This window comes from Ptychodera flava, chromosome 9, assembly GCF_041260155.1.
Source record: "Ptychodera flava strain L36383 chromosome 9, AS_Pfla_20210202, whole genome shotgun sequence".
Classification (NCBI taxonomy): domain Eukaryota; kingdom Metazoa; phylum Hemichordata; class Enteropneusta; family Ptychoderidae; genus Ptychodera; species Ptychodera flava.
This window is the reverse complement of record NC_091936.1, coordinates 35,167,528-35,188,724: the sequence shown is the minus strand read 5'-3', so window position 1 is coordinate 35,188,724 and position 21,197 is coordinate 35,167,528. Positions and strand designations below refer to the sequence as shown.

General features: G+C 37.6%; 2 protein-coding genes across 2 annotated transcripts; one reads left to right on the top strand and one right to left on the bottom strand.

Moving 5' to 3' along the window:
• Positions 1–7,804: 7,804 nt before the first annotated feature.
• LOC139140832 (BET1-like protein) lies at positions 7,805–12,397 on the bottom strand. The gene is made up of 4 exons (XM_070710276.1): positions 12,273–12,397; positions 11,848–11,939; positions 10,867–10,923; positions 7,805–10,223 (listed from the first exon to the last, which is right to left on the bottom strand). The coding sequence occupies exons 1-4, from the start codon at positions 12,298–12,300 to the stop codon at positions 10,050–10,052; spliced, it is 351 nt and encodes a 116-aa protein (XP_070566377.1). The 5' UTR covers positions 12,301–12,397; the 3' UTR covers positions 7,805–10,049.
• Positions 12,398–16,199: 3,802 nt separating this feature from the next.
• Positions 16,200–21,097, top strand: LOC139140829 (sphingomyelinase C-like). Its single transcript, XM_070710273.1, has 3 exons — positions 16,200–16,343; positions 18,764–18,811; positions 19,428–21,097. Exons 1-3 carry the CDS (start codon positions 16,268–16,270, stop codon positions 20,663–20,665), a joined length of 1,362 nt encoding a protein of 453 aa, XP_070566374.1. The 5' UTR covers positions 16,200–16,267; the 3' UTR covers positions 20,666–21,097.
• The last annotated feature ends 100 nt before the right edge of the window (positions 21,098–21,197 follow it).

The following is a 21,197-nucleotide window of genomic DNA, read 5'->3' as shown; positions in this document are numbered from 1 at the left end:
TCTCAGTCAACTCGATTCCTTCACACAACTGCTGCTTGATAACCAAAGTCCCGTTATAAAGAACTAACTGTGCTAAAGAAAAATTATAGGATCAACCACAGATAAGAGTCTACCATTGGACGAACGTGTGTTGGCGAAAGGGCTAAAATAGCGATGAAACTTCTTTTATTTTGTACAAGGTTGGTGCTGTTACTAATTAAATTCCTACCGAGCAGATGTAATTTTTATGTATTTACGGTATGTTTTAATCCGCTTGTCAACGCAGCGGCCTGTGTGTGTGTGTAATGCCCGATTTCAGACGACTGCCACAGATTGTCGTCCGAGGTCAAATGTTACTTTTTTATAATCGAAGCACTCCAGACAAGAATTCGTTTGCCAGCAATTTACATCACATGGTGTACTCAATGTGCTATGTTTGTCAGGCACAATACTTGGTATTTCAACACGCTTTAGAGAGAAGGGAAATACTATGTACTCGCTTTCTATAGTAAAGGATGAAAATATTGTCACTATTATATTAAAGTGCCACGTTTTCTGTGTTGTATATATCAATAACAGACGGATTACAAATGAAAATTGAATATACTTTAATGCCATTTCTCTTTCAATTGTATTTTGAACGGCTTTACATGCACATGTGTTTGCTACGCAACTGCGTTGGTGCAAATATTTTGATTTGGGCTGAGCGAGTTCAGTTAGACGTTATTTTTCTATTCCGAGGTATGGTAACAACTTTTTTGAATAAATTCTCAGTAGACTTTGATGTCCAAATTTCCTTTTCAATAAATCATATATTTTAGACATTACTCATTCGCACAAATCCCCTTACATATTAACCAGGGCCTTCAAAATGTTCATGAACAAATAAATAATTAAATACTGATTTAAGTACCTCAGCTGCCTTACAAAACGTAAAACCTGGTTGAAAAATACTAAATTATTGTGGAGGTCTAAGATAGCAGTATTTCACATCTTATGACGACCCTACAAGAACGAGAACTATTGCCCTTTCTTTGAAATTACTCTGTTGTGTGAAATTTAAGAAATTGACAAAAAGTAAATCTGCAACGAAGTCCCTCATTTTGAGTACTATTTCTGTGTTATTACTGTTAAGTGTGAGAGTGGACAGCATGTGTTATGGGTCTAAAATGGATCAGTCACAGAATGTTTCTGGATATAAGCCGGTTATAATCACACTGACATCCTGAGTGCTTGTCCGATTTCAACGATCAGTATATTTCATTGATGACTGACACGGTGCCAAAGTCAATGCTATCAAAGTTTGAAAAAGCAAATGAAACTTAAAGAGGATTAATTTTCAAGGTTTTTTCTATGTTTTGTATCATTGTAAATGAATGGAAACATAGGCAGTCTCGCTTCTACTATCTGCTATGGAAAGCACTTGTGTGCTGTAGGTGCTGTCTGAGCGTGTGACAGCTGTGGAATGTGTTAATCTGGTTAACTACCTCATTTCTACCGCCACTGGCGCTACACTCACGAAAAAGGAGTCCAGTGCCAGCAGCGGTAGAAAGGGGCGGGGAACCAGACTATAAAACGAGTTAGGCCTTATCTATACTGAACTTCGAGAATTGATAATTAAATGATACACAACAGCGATAATATGCGGTATGCGGTGGTCGTCACACCCCACGAGCGTACTGTGTACCCTCGAAAGACTCACCACTTTTATTTACACAATTCCCCCCTTACAACGCATTGTCTAAAGGCAACGGACTTACAAGATCTATAAAACTGCATTACAAGATTTAGAGAATATACACATAAAAAATACTTGTGTGGACATAGTGGAGTTTCGACCGAGACTGAAGACAAAAGACCTTTACACCAATATAAGCGTCAATCAAAAGAATTCTCTTATGTAACGAATAGATAGTAATTATATGCTAATCTTCGAAAAGCATATAATTGTTCATGTCATAGTAAATGGAGAAGATAGAGTTAGGCCATTGTCGTAGTAAATGCAGTAGATACGTATCACGCCCTCACAGTTGGCGTTAAAATATATAAAACAATTTATACCTGTCGGACTGTCTGCCAATTATGCCGGGGAAGTATTATGTCATTTCTAATACCTAGATAGCTTTAGACACACGGTTACGTACATATATCCAGTGCAAACATAGTCTGTATGTGTGTACCGTCCAGGATTTTTATTGACAACTAATCTTCTGAGGCCGGCTAAATTGCATCACGCACACAATGCGGTATATTTTAAAGTGGCACTCACATTTGGTAACATTTTTAAAACACATTTTTTTAATGTCAACGGTCGATATTTGACGAGGCGACTGCGCGCGCATCGCGAGATATCGATCAAAACATGTCTTCAAAAAAGTAAAAGTTTGAATTCCGGTGGCCCACCTAAATTCAGCTTCCGAACATCGAATGTTCGGCACTTGGGCCATTGTCAACTAAGCTATGGAGTACGAGTCTACGCTGACGCTGCTGTACGCTACAGTACCACTGGCGCTGGCGTCGGTGATCGGTCATGGCCTGTGGGAGAAAGCTGAGTCTTACTGACTTGGCGTATAAACGAAAAACAATTTAATTGATTCCACCAGAATTGGCAAAGGTGACTAGCACAGTTATGTGCGGTTGATACATTGCGGCCGCCGCATGATATGCATAGACGCATGCCACGCGCGCATACTACGCGCGCGGCGTACTGTGTGGCAGACGACAAAATGTAGTTATCGGATCCGGAGGCGGCTAATATTTGACAAGTAAAAACTGATGTTTATGTGATATTGGTTAAAAATATAATACAACCGATTTAGAATAGTGAAAACGACAAAAACTAAGGAGAAGTTTTTAAAAACTTACCTGAGGTAAAGGCATAATGCTGTAGATAAAGTCTTTGCAGTGGGAAGTAAATTAATTGCGTCGTTCGAACTTATTGTAGACTCCCTAGAATATCGTCAATCAGCATAACAACAAACCTTCGGGGAATTTCGAGTCAAAATTAGAACGATCGTAAAACTTCAGGATGTGAAAAATACGCTCGGGAAATGACATGTTTTTATCGATATCTCGCGATCCGCGCGCAGTCGCCAAGTCAAATATCGACCGTTGGCATTAAAAAAATGTGTTTTAAAAATGTTACAAAGTGGGAGTGCCTCTTTAAGGAAATGAAATATCTTGTGTTTCAACACGCTTTAGAGATACGAAGGAGGGTATAATACGAAGGAGGGTACACACTTGTTTTCTTTACTAAAAAATGAACACATTGAAAGAGGTAGGCTACAACTGTTGTGGGGTTTTTTGTGTAAAAAAATATATTAATTTATGTAACTAAGATCTTATAACATCAAATTTACGATGCAGTTCCTAAAATGAAAAGTACGCTTGTGAACCTCCCAAGATCTAATGGTCCGTCCCTTATGTGTCTTGTAAAAGTAGGTGAATGGCAAGCATGAGTATACTAGTCATGGCGAAGTCAGAATGGTTTTACTTTATCATCTGCATGCGGAATTAAGGCGACTTTACAAAGAAGCATAATCATTGACACACATTTACAGATTCATATTTTCAATAAGTTTGCAGCTGTCATTTAGTTAAATCTACATTGGCTTAAAATTTCGCGTTCGGGAAACATGTATTTCATCATATCCTCAAAGGGCGATCATCGACAACATATTTTAGGCAGTATGCCCATACGTTACAAGTCTGTCAGCATCGCACTGAACACTTAAATTACAAACTGGACAAATAATATAGAAATATAGGAGAAAGACGATCCATAGGCGACTGAATCTTTACGTCTTCAACCATGGGCGCATTATAAGAATAAGAGGTGGTAAAGTTGCGCCATACGTTACTCGAATGATTAATATTTGTGTTGTGTTCTCGCAAAAAAATGCGTTCTTTAGATGAAACGTGATCATGACATTTCGATAGGGTCAGAGTAATTAAATTCTCCCTTTTGTGCCGGGTCAAAATTTTGAAAGGTAAGTGGGCGAGCAGTTCATAATAAAACTTACAAGTTTACACAATTATTTTTCTTTTTTTTATTTAGGGTATTCGCATGTTGCGACTGACCATGTACGAAAAGATGTCGCTGTATAGGTCATTAACATGGAAAATCGCAGAGGTCTGACAGTCTATGCAATATTGTAGCCTTGTGTCTCTCAAAAACACCTTCAATGATCTAGCTCCGCTCTGCTATGTCACAACCATAAATTACTCTTATTATTAAAGGGAAACGGTCGTCGGAACTGCCCCTGTGCGCGTTTCTTGTTTACAAACAATGTATTTCATGCACAATATCTTGATGCACCTCATCTCATAGCTGCAACATTTAAATTATACGATGTGGATTATGACAGACATGTTTTAACTTTAATCAATTACCATCGTACCTTGGATACATTGTTTACGTTGGAAGTATGGGTCCCATACGACCTTTGAGCGCAGTTCCGACGACTGTGTCCGTTTAAGAAGTAGCAGTACTACTTAGCAGTACGTAGAAGTCGTTTTCGTATCTTGCCTGGACCTACGTTGCAGTTTGCGGCTCGATTGTGGGTTTTGCGATCATACAACCATCAACGCTACAGGCTGCTGAAGTTGTTCCTTCAATTTACGCTTTTACGTTATTGATAAGCCAACAAACTTGGGGGAAGTCCAATAATGATGCCATAAAAATAAAGATTTGATGATAATGATATCTACTTTGCCTTTGGCATTGTAAAAGAATGCAGAGACAGACAGACAGACAGACAGACAGACAGACAGAGACAGACTTAGACAGAGATATAGAGTGAGAGTGTGTGTGTTCTGGATCGGAATGGCGAGAATTCACTGTCTGAGAGACTACACCATCATTGCTCACATCATGCAGCTTGTCTCCATAGCTGCAATCTCACGTTTAAGTGCCTCTACGTACAAATTTCTCAGCAGAAAATGGAATCGACGATGAGTGGTTCAGGATTTGTAATTTGTCGTCATTTTGATTCTAATTGCACACGGGGGAGATGTATTTTCATGTATTTTCATGTGACACTCTTTGTGGGATATTTTGGACTGTTTCCGTTCTGTATGTTTGTGTACAAGAATTACAAATCGGCACATTATAGGATTTGTTAAACAAGCCACCCTGTCAGCTTATGTAGCTCTGTGATTTTTTCACGGTAAGCCACCATGAAATTGACCAGATTCTATATGGTATTCAATCATATCTCACCCGGACACTGGATACTAGGCAATTGAAGTCGGAAGCTCAACTTTTTATAAAAATATTACTGAGGAAAACAGACTGAAACTACGGAGGATTTTTTAGTGACATAATAGTTTATTTCACTTTTTTATCCGGCTAAATCTGTGTTTTTTACCGGGCAAAAATTTGTGTTTTTTAACCAACAAATTATGTTTTCCTGATAGGCGCCCTCTATCAGCAATAGCGATAAATCCTTTACTTCTTGCTTCACTGTGTTCTTGTTTTAAAGATACGGAAATTTAGAAAGAAGATACCGTTGTATGCAGACGGTGGAAACTCTACCATTATGCACAAGATAGTTCGGTTTGAAATGAAGCAACCTGTCAAAGAAAACGACCAGAAATTTCTCAGACATCCTAAAGACTAGGCCTTATCCGTATCCATTCATAACAGCTGAGAAAAGGTTTACTCACCCATTACGATATATACAACAAATAGATAAGTGGCGAAACAAAACTTACGAACCCTTTTTTGAAATTAAGCCTTGAATCTTTTAAATTATATAGAAAGGAAAAACATGCACAAAGACTCCGTATTTTTGTCATTCCTAACAAAAAATGCAAAGTCTTTGCGTACACAGCAGCATATACATGATGCAAGACGAAGGCACTTCTTGTTAAGATAAACATTGGAAGGACGTGCTTCTTTACTTAGTGGGACAATTATGTATGATCATGAACTTACTGTACGCCATCCTGAAAGCCACACAACATCACAAAACATAACTTCAGAGTAAATAAGCGGCCAGTTTCTCCTACATAAAAAATCGCAGTAGGATAAAGTCATCTGAGACACGAGATTGGAATTACTGACTGAGACACTGAGACGTGTAAAAGGTCCCTTTCTCAGAGTAAAATGACATAGTCATTTTGACATTAAATGCGTCGAGAGTATTACAGAACTTGAATGGACCCTGAAAACTGCCTTTAATCCGACATAAACATTGTATATTCTACCTCACAAAATTTGTTATTTCGTCCAAAACAATATTTTTATTCGACAATTTTTTTATCAGACGAAATTTTTTTATTAACCAACAAAGTGCTCTTTGTCTGATGAACATTTTTCTTTTTAATCTGCCTAATAGAAATTTGGATTTTGTCAGTCAAAATTTGTATTTTTTATTCGACAAAATGTTTTTTTTTATCCAATGAATATTTGTATCCAACAAAGTTAGTTTAATCCGACGAAATTTTGTGTTTTTATATTGACAAAATGTCTTTTTCATGCGAATTTTTATAATAAAATGTATATTTTCTATCCTACAAAATGTGCGTTTTGATATAACCGCTTTTGTTCGATTGGCTATAGATGTGCAAAACTTATCACTTGCCTACTATTCTACAAGGATGTCCAGCAAAGAAACTTCATAATTGCATTGTACTTCGATCTTATACTGACATATCGCAAAATTCAACTTGCTTTGTCATCATCCTTTGACTTTTCCATGCGTTTGCGGGTTTGAAAATGTAGACTGAAAGAGCCGTCGCTCGAGGGCGCTCCTTACGCTCTCCCCTCATAGGGGGATCTGGTAAACCTCATCACCGGTGGATGCATCAAATATGCATACAGAATGGTGGTATTGTGACTGAAAGTGAAACGGTGACACTACTGCTCGGTGTTCTGGATCCAGAGGGTGTTGAGCTACGTACTGTGCGTAGGTTTCCAATTCAAATACATCATTTCTTCGGTCCAAATTTTGCATGGCATATTGAGACTCATAAAAGTTATTGCAAACATTGGGCCAACGACGGATACTCCCGTCAGATTTTGTTATTTCAAGCGTATCACACAATGACCCAAAGGTAATGGGTGGAATTATACTACATAACTGCCGTGGAAAACAACGCTGGGTGTATAGTCGTCAGGTGTGATCAGGTGATATGGAAACTGAATATGGTCACATCGAACAGTTCCAGTCTAGATCCCTTCTTTGAAGCAACTCTAATTGCTCTGCATCAATACTTTTATAGGCAGGTAAGTGCAAGAAGCCATCTTGGAAATGTTGCAAGAAAAGCAGAACTAGAGCAAATATGCTGTCACTATTGAAGTTGAGCAACGATACAACGAACACAACACTAGAGGGCGCACACTTCCAAAACACAAATTTTGTTGGAAAAAAAAACATTCTCGCGAGCCAGAGCATAATTTCCGCTCCGTGATCTACAAAAAAAACCAACGGTTAGCGTCAAGTTCTTGCCATAAAGAGGCGCATTGTTTACGACGATATTTTGTCGGATAGAAAACACAAATTTTGTCTGACGAAGAAACAAATTTTGTCGAATAAAAAACATTTTGTTGGATAAAAACTATTTTTGCCAGATAAAAGACAATTTAGTCCGGCAAAAGGTGAAAAAAGTGTGTCACTGATTAGCCCCATATGAAGAGACCCTTAGTACCAAAATTGAAATATAAGAAATCTTTGTAAAGCTATTCGAATAATTTTTTTTAAATAATTTGAAAATAGTGTATTTTGTGAATATAAATTGCAAAGTTGTGTTGTTATAAACATTTCTTAGTTTTAGGCGACTGGCACTGCAATACAATAAAACAGAGATTATGACACAGAAATTCACTTTGACAATAAGATGTATTCACTGAATAATATACAGAGACAAATATGAAAATGTCTCAAAGAAAAACTGCCAACAACTTTGAATGAAGAAAGATTCCCTTTCAGATCAGCGGCAGTTACTAGTAAACTGTATCTTTAAGGAGGCCACTGTCTTTGTGGACAAAAGTTCAAGTCACATGTAATTGAATGTAACACAGATATTTGTACAACCATTGATGTTTGTAAATAAATTGTATGAGATTACAGAAACAGATAACATACACCAATGCTGTCAGCTTCTACACAAGACGACATTTACAGTGAAAATGTCAGCCCAAAGCATGAATGCAATGGCAGGGTGGCTTAGTTACGGCTCAATAAACTTTTGTTATATTTTCCAGTAGTTTGTTCTTTACATAGAATATTTCCTTCTTTTACTCAAAAATCATGTCGATGAGTCCTGTGTTCAACCTATCAGTACAGTCTGTATGTGTGTTATGGCAAATGTAATTGTTGTGAAGTGAATTTCAGTCTGGACTGGAATTCATTTGTGAAAAAAGAAAGGCAACACTGAACAGTCTAACAAACCACCATAAACCTACAGGATCTAGTTTCAGGGGATTTTTATCAGCTTTAACTCTAAAAAAAAAATTTTGTCAGCTTTAAATGAACACAAATCTCAAAGGAGATCAAAAGGATTAAAATCCCATGACCACTTGTTGTCAACAACCTCTAATGAGAGAACCAGGGATTGAGAACTGTCACTTTTAAGAAGCAACGGAAAGACCCCCTAAGAAAACTCCCTTGTTTTCACACTGAAGAATAGGTCTAGTATTCCTTCTGGTTTGAAAACGGAAAACTAAAGTCAATGTGTACAGAAAGCACTGTCGGCTGATCAAGATTTTGTTTTTTCACACTATACTTTTAAGAGAAAAATAAGAAAATGTAATTGTTTTCCGGAACAAAAAAGTGAAAAATACTATCAAAAGTCATAGTACACTGCAACTTGTATTGATTTTTCTTGTTCTGTGTGATAGCAGGAATATGTTAACCAAATTTCAACAGCATGTGAATATATCCAGCGTTCAGTTGTCATCAATATAGCTGTTCATCCATCATGTGAATTGTCGTTGTTGACAGATGAATGTAAGTGCACTAGAATTGAATTGCTGACAATAACAATGCACCGCATATGCACTGGGTTGACAAAGCTAAACACTGGCTGTTTCAAGGTGCCGTATGGAGCAGTTACAACTCAGATAATGAAATAGTTGTTGAAGTAATTGGGGCTTCAAACAGGCAAGATGACATATCTTAAGGAATAGGTATATGGAAAGAAAGAAAGAAACAGTATGTGTATATGTACACTGGTTTCTGGTTTAGTAAGGTTCAGTTTAGAAAAGTTCCACAATTGGAGGTACCATGTCCTTCCAATCTGGTTAAAATCCTACTTAGAGATGGGTCAGTCATTCATGCTATCATATTACGGTCTTTTTTCTGCGGTCCTCCCAAAGACCGTAATACGATAGTGTGAAAGACCAACCCATCTCTACATCGGATTTTAATCAGATTTTAAACTTGCAGGTCCTTCCAATGACAGACATTACAGTGGTACAATTAGACAGGAACATGAAGAAACCATACGTTGTAAGTGATGAAAAAGACAAAACAAATAAATTCAACTAAAGTCTGTTACTATATATTAGGCCAGCAGCCGCAATTGCAACTGTGTACAACTGTACAGTGTTGACTTCTTGTTCTCAAACACACACCAGTAACTTGGTAGTTTTTCAGTGCACGGCAACTGAAATAGCAGTGCATTAAATGTCCGACTACAGACCCTTGTAGAGCTCTGCTCTATCAGAGACAGTAGTCCATTATATGATACAACAATGCTAGCTCTACAAATATATACAGTGAGTTTGAACTAATTGTTTACATAGAATCTTTGGGGAATTTAAAATTTTTTTTTGAAATTATTTTAGTTTTTGAGATTCTTGACATTTCATTGTGCAGACGATAAACATTACGTCAGTGCTCGTGGTGGTTTTTTTTCCAGACTTGTTTCAACGTCTTGCACACACATAGGAACAGTTTCTGTAAAACAGCCTCTCAGCTACGCTCTGTCAGTGCCAAAAGTCAGCACATGTGGCATCGATGTTCCAAGAAGTAAATAAAGTTCTGAAATTTTCTCCGTGCAGGAGTGGCTCTAAGTCTTGTTGGTGTAATACAGCACTCCTGCAGATAACATGGCACCGACATTTACGACCTGGTCAGGACTTTCTCCATCAGTAGATATGCAATGAAGAAAAAGGCCACAAGAAATAGAGTGATGTAGCACATGAGTTTTCGGTTTCCTCTGCCTGACTGTATCATCCCTTGAACTCTCTTGAAACTGCCGCTGAGCAGTCCTTGAGTACTGTCAAATTCATTGTCCTGAAAAAGGAGGCGAAAATGAATAAAGTGACTTGAGAATCTGAGTGTTATGATGGTGCAAAGGAAAAATTCAGATCACATCAGATTTTATACAAACACGAAGATTTGTGACAGTACCAGACTTAGGAATTGATAAACTTTTTTTTCATTTTCAGGTAACTTCAGGTAACTGCTTCTTGTGGCTGGAACACTTTTGTCTGGTTAATTCTTGCCAGTACCTTGTGAAATATGTATTTTTACCCAGCATCCTTTTTCAGCGAATTCAGCTAAGTTGGTCAACGCTAATATAAGATGCCACTAATTTAAACTTTTCCCTATAAAACTTCTAATTTGAACTTTTGCCTATAAATGCTATGGTTAGGATGTCTTCATAGCTAAATTCAAATCCTGCTGATTGCGATGAAATACTGAAAATACTAAAAATGAATGCAGCTTATTCAAAGCTTTTACAGTATTCTAAAGATACTTACTATAGGAGTGGCATACATGTACTTTTGGAAAATATCACTACATGTACATGAGTGGCATGTTCACCTTAGCATGTTTATTTACAGCAAAAGAAAACAATTTTTTTTCAATAAATATTAAGTTACAAAGTAATGTTAGCTCCAAATGTCACACACATGGGAAGATAACTACTTACCATGCCATTCATATATCTGTTTTGTTCTTCTGTTTCCTCTTGGATGTCAAGTGCTATCTGTAAATACAAATGCGGAATATGAATAATGTGAGGTGTTTTTCTGTAGATCAGATGTCACTGTCTGTTTGCAGACTTAAAATCAGTTATGTCTACATGCCTGGAAATGAAAAAGGACTGTTGTTCATATTTGATCATGTGATACTATTGCAAAAACTCGAAAAAAATAAAGCCAAAGCCAAGTTTGAATCTTTGTTCGTAAGTTGGTGGATTAATGGACACTATAACAGTTGAACTCTTCCAACTGTAATTCAGGTGTCGGACAGTTTATGTAGCTCATACCAAATGAGAAGGTACACTATTTTATGGAAGGTAAGGGCCTAAACCCCTGGTTTTGGAGCGATGCAAATCTGCATCGGAGAAGGAAATGACCAATAGGAGGTATCTGGCCTTGTGGCAGTAGTGCTGTGGACACGGTCAAAATCACTGTGCGAAGACATTCTACAATTACTGCAGTTACAAGAAACCCTAAAATATTTATCATGTTTGTTTTTATCCGTTATGATCCCAAGAAGTGACAGTATTTTCAGAAACTACAGGATGTAAGCTTATGTTACACAAATTTGTTTCCTTCACATTCTGATCATTAATACAAAGTCTGACTATTTTCAAGGATGGTGCCGTTTGAAATATGCTGAGTAAGCAATAACTCCGATAAAATTTGAAATTGTTACCCGACGTCTGTAACAAAATATTTCATCGTGATGTTTTGTCAGAGGCCCCTACACTTTTTTGTCATGTAGTTGTACAATTATTGCGATAATTTCGCCATGCTGACAAACTGTACATGTCGTTTGTTTGACGAATTACTGTATGAGTTATGGGAGGCTCAAAAATGGCACAAGTGGTTGGAGGCTGTGTAGCAGTGTCAACTGCACGTCAAAAAAAGTACCGTGAAAATGATTGGAAATCTGTGCGTCTTACCGATTTCAGTTGTGACACTTTTGTTGCTAGGTTGTCACTCAGTCTGTTGTTTTCGGCTTCGAGCATGTCCTCCGTAGTGACGGCTCCCCGTCCTACGGGAGAAAGAGACGGGTCAGACATGATCTGGGAGACCTCGGCAAACGGTACGGAGTCTCTGGGCAAAGCCTACGCGTGGCAAATGCGCAGAATGAACGATGGCCGGGTCCTTTTATACCAGATTTAGCTGAGATTAATGACGCAAATGGCAACAGCAGTCAAAAAAATAGACTGTTCACGCTCGGGCCACATGTCTCGCTTATGACGCTACCAATGGCAGCACAGCTTTCAACTAATCTCGCACACAAATAAATAAAGTCGGACGCGGTACATATATGGAAATTCATAAGAGCAGAGTACCAAGTTTTTGACAATATGTACATACGTACCGTTTCGTTTCTTTCCCCATTCCGCCATGTTTACGTCGACTGGCTTGTCACTTCCGTTTGTTTGTTCGTTTGGTTACATCTCCAGGTTGCATATGCAACGTGTACTTTTTGATACGTGTACTTTCTATTTTCATCTAGCCTTTTGTGTCCTCGGAATGTAAACTCCCATGTCCTAGTAAACTTTCATTTTCGATTTCCGTTGGTCTTAATGCGCTGTCCAGTTAAAACTCGACTGGATTTATATATAGAATAGTGTTAGGGACTAGACGTAAATTATACTGGGTTGGGTAGAGCTGGGTCGAGGAAAGTCATTTTTTTCGTAAAAAGCGTTTAAACGTAATTTGCAAGGTCATAAACATTTCTCTCGTGCATTATGCGGAAGATACCAGTTTTTGAACATTGGAAGCTGAAAATGATTCTAGATGTACATCACGATTAAAAAGAAAAGAATAAATTACAAACGAGTCACTTCTGAGACCTAGTAGCATGAGTAGTAGTAGTACAGTTGTGTCAGTGGCAGTCCTGACAAATATGTTTGGTTCAGATAATCGCGATTATTTCGTATTTCATAATTATTAAATTGCCAAATATATTTTACTTAGACGATAAATGTATCACTGGCCTGTGGTGTGAGACAGACACCGCTTTGCACCTATAATATATGCGATTTGCTTGGTACTACATCACATTTCAAAGCCAGAGACCCATTTATATTAGGCCTACATGTAGACCTACAGTAAATTAGCATGCCAGGGGCAACTCTGTCTGGGCAGCACTTGATCTAGGCTACCGTGTAACTGTTTTAGTAACAGCAGCTGAGAGTTAAACAAATAATTTATTAGCTAAAAATATACACACTACCACACACTTTGCCGCGTTGCACCTCACATCAAAGAATGGGTAAATACAGGTACAAAGACCTGAACATATTTTGGACAGTTATTTTATGAACATGAATAAAGTGTAGTTTTAACTGAGAACAAAACATTCACACTTTCAGCTGCTGTAACTAAAATACATCACCTTGAAGCGATATGACAAGGACTATCAAAAACACTAAGCTTTATAATGTTTAGAGCCCGGGTTTAGAGACTCAGCGAGAGGGGTAAAGAAAAGTTTTGCTCTTACTATCAAAATCAATTAAAATTCCAAGTGCTGTTTCCCGCCTTTTTGTCCTCAGACAATATTGCAATACAAGTGATTAGTACACTTGGCATGTATATAGTCTATATAGTTTTATCACTTGGTATGTATATAGTCTATAGTTTTATCTCATATGCTCTAAATGAAAGGCTAAATAGTTTTTTAGATGACAATCATATTATACATAATAATCAAGCTGGATTTCGCAAAAACCATCGCACAATAGATCACATATTTACCCTGAAGACGATAATACATAAATATATTAACAATAAGCAGAACATTTATGTTTGTTTTGTTGACTTTGCTAAGGCTTTCGACTCAGTATGGAGAGTTGGTCTTTTTCATAAACTTCTCAAAAATAACATTAATGGCAAATTACAGACTTATAAAACACATGTACACCAACACAATTATAAACATCAAAACAAATAATTTATCTCGCCCAGCCTGAAAGTTGAAAAAGGAGTAAAACAGGACTGTGTTCTAAGTCCTAGTCTGTTCAATTTATATGTCAATGACTTGAAAACAAATCTAGACAAAGTAAATACTCAACCACCAGTGTTGAATAATACCCCAGTTAACTCATTATTTTACGCTGATGACCTAGTCTTAATCTCTACTTCAAAAGAAGGTTTGCAGAGGGAGTTAAATACACTGCACACATTTTGCTCCAATTGGAAACTTGATGTTAATTTACAGAAAACCCAAGCAATTAATTTTTTTAGTAAATCTCCTTTGATAGATAAACACTTATTTAACTATGGTACTACATGCATCAAATCTGTTAAGAGCTATACATACTTAGGACTGACAATTAAATCAAATGGTAGTTTCAGTGACACAATTACAAATTTGGCTGATAAAGCAGCAAAATCTTTGTATAGTTTAAAAAGGGTTTTATTGCACAACAAAAAGATAACCCCAATTACTGAAAGATAATGCAATCAGTGTAACACCAACAGTATTGAAGATGAAACACACTTTTTATTAGTCTGTCAGAAATACGAAGTCCAAAGAAAGAACTTTTTCAGTAAAATCAATTTCCCAAAAGACAATACTGAAAATCAGCTTATTTCTCTACTAACAAAGCAAGAGTTATCTTTTAATGAACAACTTGCAAATTATATTTTTACTTTATATAAACAAAGAAATACCTTGTTATATTTATTATTAGCTACTATTATTATACTGTAATACTTTATCTTTATTGAAGAAAATTTTAACTTATTTTTGTATCACACTTTTATTGCCACAAATGTGATGTAAATCCTATATTTACAAGCAAGCAATAAAAAAACATAATTATTATTATGCTCTATAAGCTGATAAGGACCAAGCCACGCAGCTACTGGAAATATAATAGCAAAAAACTTGTAAATGAAGCAAAAAAACGTATCAAAACAAACGACATGGAACTTTGACAGTTAAACCGGTGATTCGTGTGGCGTCCGCTTTCTTCAAATCAAAACGGTTGACTTTAGTTACATTGTCAAGGAGCGCATGATGGAGATGAAATGTTTACTTCGCATGAGGATATAGAAATCGTCCGTCGTGAAGAGAGGGAGCAAGTAGTCGGAAAAGGTATTTTAAAAATAAGGACAAGAATTTACGAGTAAACAAAGTGGTAGCAATCTTTAAGTATGATGGGTTCGTTACTTCCCAGGAAAATGACTAGGCACAAACAACTACGTAGACAGAGGGCAATGGTATATACACCAAACTTTTTACCATCGACCATGCGAATCGTGTCTCGGTCGGTTTTTATTACCACAAATGCATTCATAAGACGTCATCGAGTCGTAAGTAATGGCATTTGTTCATATATTTTGCGGACAGGTAGACGGTACATATAACTATTGCAACTAAATAAATCATGTCAGTGCCCTGCAACCAGATTTTACTCTCAAATTCAAGTAGAGAGAGAGAGAGAGAGAGAGAGAGAGAGAGAGAGAGAGAGAGAGAAGAGGTCCTTAGCAAAGAAATAAAACTTGAAGTAATAAGCAGAATTTGCAATGTTTATGAAGAATTTTAAATTTCTGTTTCTAAAGTCTGTGATTTATGACATTGATTGGATATGGCCATTGCATCATAAGTTTTTCATTGCATAAATTTAAGTAATTTTTCCAGCACAAGTAGACGAAACGAAAAAACGAGTGCACGTTCTCCATCACATTTCACCTAGATTAAAAAGGCGTAAAGGGAGTATTTTTATTTTTAAATATTTTACGTGAAATAATTCATATTGGCAAAAGTACAAGCCACAATTCCAATATCTTTGAAGTTATTTGGCCTTGTATATCAAAGATGTATCATACTGATTGTTATGACCGGCATTGCGTCATCAAAGTGCACGTGAAAAGTCGAAGGTCACTTTATTCGGCGTGACTGTCACCGTCCGAGCTATCTTTCACCGATAGATTTTCTTGAGTGTGTCGTGAAACTAAGATAGTACCCCTTGTTTCATGATCTATTACATGATCATGAGTGAACATTGCATGAAAGCGCAGTTTAAAGACACTTTTTTTGCAAATCAACTTACCGTCAAACTCCAGTTTATACATTGTAAGTAAGCTAGACCTGCCTTGTTCGTATAGCACAACGTTTGGTTCATCTAAGACAATATTAGGAGCGTCCTTCAACTCATCAGCGAAAAAAGAAGCGGTACATCACCGTACATGTAAACATTTTAAATGGCATCGCCATGATTACGCGACGACGTCCTATGCCAATCTACCTGGTTACATAAATATTAGCATAACTTTGATTAGGCCATACTGATAACAATAAAGTCTTCACGTCGGTCTCTGTTACAGTGAATCCTATATATTGGAAGCAAGACCAGTGAAGAGATGGAAAGATTGCAAGTCAAACTTTTGCTGTTTGCCATTTGTCTGTCTACATTTGCAGTTAAGTTGTCCATTCAAGGTAACATACCAACTAACTTCATTTGTGATCCTTCTCAAGTGTAGCAGGTGTAGCAACGTACAGCTAGCGCATCCTATCACATATATTGAACCCGCTGTCAATTGGAAATACTTGGTCTCTGGACTTCGATCGTCTTCATTTCGTCAGGGCTTGAGCATTTTCATCCTTTTCGACTCATATATGCAGTAAAGCCTTTTTTGCGAAAGAGGCATAGACTAGTGGGTTTTTCGGACTCGGGTAATCGAGGCACGGGAACTGTTATCACTTATCGTACCTTTGCATTGATTGTGTAATACATACAACACTACAATCAGACATGGAAACAACAACTATTTTCTCAAAATCTTTCAAAATCAGGCTAAAATCAGGCTTTTGTTGCAAGTTATACATACATATTTGCAATACCTATATGATACTGGCCACATATTGTTTCAAGTGTCAGACAAGAACGTAAATGTTGTAAGTATGAGAAGAGTGGACAGAGTTTCATGTCCTTGTTAAAATAAGACCGGCGCCTTTGGGGAAATGTCGATCGGGTAACGAGAAAATAATTGGTAAAAAATAATTAGAAATAAAGGCTAGACTTTGATGCATCGCTCTGAGAATTATGGTGAAAGTAAAGATATACCCTGGACAAGATATTCATTTTACATTTTGATCGTATTATGAGGGTCAACTTCACAAAGGCAAACTATATGGAAGTCACGAAGGTTTAAAAAGACACCCCAAGGCCATGCTAAGATGGAAGAGAAGTGACGGTCAAGCTCAGTTATAGTTTTTTCTATTATAAGTTTGAGGATTTACCAGAACAACGGGTTTAATTGATCATTGTCTATCTACAGCGTGATTAACTGATCAACAGGTGGTTTATATTCTTTCATTGTTTTCATTAACTACATGCAATTCAAAACTACGTCGATTACACATCAGGCTTATAATTTCGACGATAACCACAGCTGTGTCTTTGAGGGAGAATTTTCAGCCATGGAAGTTTTTTCTCGTGAACTGTATACGTCGATCGCGGACGATCGCGTCGATCCTTTTACACATCATGTTCTATTAATTTGCAAGATTTGGTTCTGTATGTAGCTTATAGCCCCAGTGCTGCTAACTTTCGATGGTTTTTTCATGATTTTTATTTTATAAATCAATTGCAACTACTTATTCTAGTTTCTATTCCCCAAAGAATGTTGAAACACCCACTATTTAGCTTGTCAACTAAGCGTCTATATGTGTAAAATGCATGAATATTGTTTACATTTGAATTCTAGTCCGGACCAGAAGTCAGTTTTCAACAATAACAATGCACTTTACAACCATATGGGCTGAGTTGACAAACTGGATACTGTGTATATCAACATTCTTTGGGGAGAAGAACAAGGAATTATGGTTCACATTCAAAATAAAAATGGTGAAATTATCATCAAAAGTTAGCAGCACTGGGGCTTTATAGTTTCAAACGTTTTGCAATCTGACCCATGATGCTACACAAACATCCATCGAAATGGTAGTCTATAGCATCCTTTACGAGCATGACCGTTTCTTGAATGTCACGGCAGTGGATGCATTGGTATCCGTACGATCAGTTGCAGCAGATACTTACGAATCTTTACAATTTTTTAGTCTTCTTTTCCAACAGTTGTCTTGTAGCCTGCAGTTGTAGCTTTATAGCGTATTTTAGGAGTGTTGTGAACTGTCACTGGTATTAACAAACAGATAATGACCGATCCACAACCCTTCTTGACATGGCATATATTATTCTTGTAGTCTGTTGGGAAATCTAAAGGTTTTAAATTTGAAATAAAATGAAGAATACCAAAAACGCTATCAACAGCAAGTCGGTTTTAATCCGTGTCAAACTTATGTTCACTTTATAAAAGTGAGCACTGAAGTGAGCGTTGAAGTGAACTGACGCAAAAACAAAAATACTACTTTGATAGTTTCGATTTCGCTCTTAAGAGACGAGATGTGTATTTTTTCCAGCTTTTTATTAAGTTGCATTATGTGAGTGTGGACTGATGCACGTTCTCCTGGTAGGGACCTTCAATACCCGGGTGGATAACCAATAGGATACTTTCAAGGAGGTATCAGTGTGTCTCCCGTTGAAAACATCTACCCATACATACTCCAGATGTTGACCCACTGTTAGATTTTCTGGTGAACATTTGCGGAATGTAATCAGGTCATTTACCGTTAATCTATTGCATGTGAAGGTTTTCCTAAAGTATGCGGACATTTTCTATCGACCCACGTGCGTGAGTTTTTAGATGAAAAGTCAACCCATGTTTATGCTTTTTCTTGAAAAAAGTGACCCATTTAGCTGCACAGATGCGTTAAAAAAGGCAATGCCAGACAAAGTTACAAACAGTTTATTTCTTTTATGGACTGCCTTTTAGCGTAACTTTCTCATCAATTTACAGAGGTGCCATGTGGAAATATCACAACAGATCAGCCAACTGTCTGGCTTGGTGAGTATTTTAGTACATGCTGATTTTTTCAATCATTTGTAGGCTTCTGAGTTCACACACGAAGTTTGTGCTTTCTTAACTGACTATCAAAGTGATGCCTGCAAGTACTGGAAAATGGGTAAAAAATCTTTCATTCCCATTAGTTGACTGCATGTTAGGCATGTCTTGGCTTGGTACTATAAAAAGATCTTTTAGAAGAAAAACTACTTCCAATCTTCTCAATTGTGATGCTCTCACAGTAAAACCGTGAGAATATTGAGTCCAAACAACTAGATGTCTGAATGAACTCTCTGAATGAAAACAGCCCATCCTCGACTTGTGAATATCTTGCATGTGTACTTTCATCAGTTTCATGTAAAAAGGTTATGCTGTGGTTAGGAAACTGTTCAATGAAACATGTTAGTCATGAACTCATATGAAAACACATCTCTTGAATATAGAATCTATCATTTTTGCAGTCTGTCGGGCAACTAGTTTCTAACATGTTAGCAGTGAATAAGTTTCTTTGATTGCACGAATAGGAAGTGCTCTTATTTTGTTGCACGTGGCTGTCTGATGTACCGGTGAATCTAACCCTGAAGTTAAATCTATGGTTGTTCATATTTTCCTTCCAAAGGTTCTCCGCCATACTGCATAGAAAACTCATCATTTTGTGGTCTCTATGGTTTTGAGTACGTGTGCAGTGATCCACAGGGGGAGATGGGCACTGACATGTGCCAGAATGGGACCAAGGTTCTCTGTGCTGTACCACATCCAACCTCTCTACCAGAACCAACACCCTTACATGTTTTCAAGGTCCTCAGTTACAACATCTATGAACTAAGTTATCTCTACTATCAGAGCGGACAAAGAGAACGCTCCTGCAGGATTCCCTTCCATGTTTTCGACGGTCAGCTGGACGTTGATGCCATTGTCTGGAATGAAGCATTCATGGGCGGCTGTTTTCCGAGGGAAATTTCTCTGCGTGATCTGCTAAGATACCATGGATTTGAATACAGCACACCAACTGTCGGCCAGGATTCAATATCTTTAAAGCAGCCTGAGAATGGTGGCGCGTTCATTGCTTCACGTTGGCCTATTGAGTACTACGACGAGCATATCTATGTGGCCATGGACAGAACGACTTCTGACCAGCTGTCAAGTAAGGGAGTTATGTATGCAAAAATCAACAAAACGCTGAACGGAGAGAGTCAAACATATCACCTCTTTGGTACACACATGCAGGCTCAGCAAGGGCCAACCCGGGATGCTGTGAGAGCCCAGCAGGCTGTCGAGATGTACCGACACATGCTAAACCAGAGCATTCCAACTTCAGAACCCGTCATCTACGCTGGCGACTTTAACGCTGACAAAATCAACAATGAACAAAACATACAGGATGTCCTTACAGCTCTAGACGCTTCCATGCCCCACATCATTGGTGATGTGAATGTTACCTTTGACCGTGAGAACAACGACTTGACGAATGACAACGGGGTGTCCGAATGGCTAGACTACGTCGTCTCTAGCAATCAACACCGGCAACCTAACAAGGCAACTCTCCAAGTCATGGTCTACGAGGAGAGTGAACCTTTTCCAGCATGTACACTGTCCGGATTACTTGAGCCAGGGTATACATATCCCAACTCGGAAGACTGCATCAGGACAGAGTGGATCCAAGATCTCTCTGATCACTACGCAGTGCTCGGTATTCTGGATTTCAATGCGAACCTCACGACCATACCTTCCCCTACAACAGAACAATACATACAGCCAACTGAAGCATCTGCTTCATCAAAAGTGGTACCCTATAACTGGCAATTGTTCTTTTCTGCATTTATCATTACATACAAGACTACATTGAGTGTCTTGTGAAAGCAATGCACCGGTACACTACACATGCCTTAAAAGGCCAATAGCTCCACCTTTTGAAGTTTTTTACTAGTTTTGTTATGTAGGTCAATTTGCAAATTCTCGTTCTACTCCCTAAAGTGTTTTGAAACACCATCTATTTAGCTTGCCAACACAGTGTTTACATTCGTAAAATGCACTTTAATTGTTCACATTTGAATGCTAAGCCAGATCATACTTCACTTGTCAACAATAACAATGCAGTCTACACATGTACAGGCTGAGTTGACAAGCTGAAACTGTATCTCAACATGCTTTGGGGAGTAGAACAAGAAACTGTAGTTGACATTAAAAACAAAATGGTGAATAAAGTCATCAAAATACGTACAGCTGCTGGTCTTTTTAAGACTTGGTTGCATTTGTGGATGATATTGAAACCAAGAATTTATGGATATTCACCGTCTAGAGAACAAATACATCAGTAAAATACATCTTGGAGACAAGAATATGTCAGCATACACACCTCAAGGATGAATTATGAAGAGCAGATATTAAA

What these genes read in the sequence shown, in the direction of transcription:
- LOC139140832 (XM_070710276.1), bottom strand. Translation starts at nt 12,300, where the DNA reads ATGGCGGAATGGGGAAAGAAACGAAACG. An exon ending in AAGTGTCACAACTGAAATCG is followed by an intron (nt 10,924 to 11,847) that starts GTAAGACGCACA and finishes TTGTATTTACAG; the next exon opens with ATAGCACTTGACATCCAAGA. An exon ending in ACAGATATATGAATGGCATG is followed by an intron (nt 10,224 to 10,866) that starts GTAAGTAGTTAT and finishes CTCCTTTTTCAG; the next exon opens with GACAATGAATTTGACAGTAC.
- LOC139140829 (XM_070710273.1), top strand. Translation starts at nt 16,268, where the DNA reads ATGGAAAGATTGCAAGTCAAACTTTTGCTGTTTGCCATTTGTCTGTCT. An exon ending in AGTTAAGTTGTCCATTCAAG is followed by an intron (nt 16,344 to 18,763) that starts GTAACATACCAA and finishes ATCAATTTACAG; the next exon opens with AGGTGCCATGTGGAAATATC. An exon ending in TCAGCCAACTGTCTGGCTTG is followed by an intron (nt 18,812 to 19,427) that starts GTGAGTATTTTA and finishes TTCCTTCCAAAG; the next exon opens with GTTCTCCGCCATACTGCATA.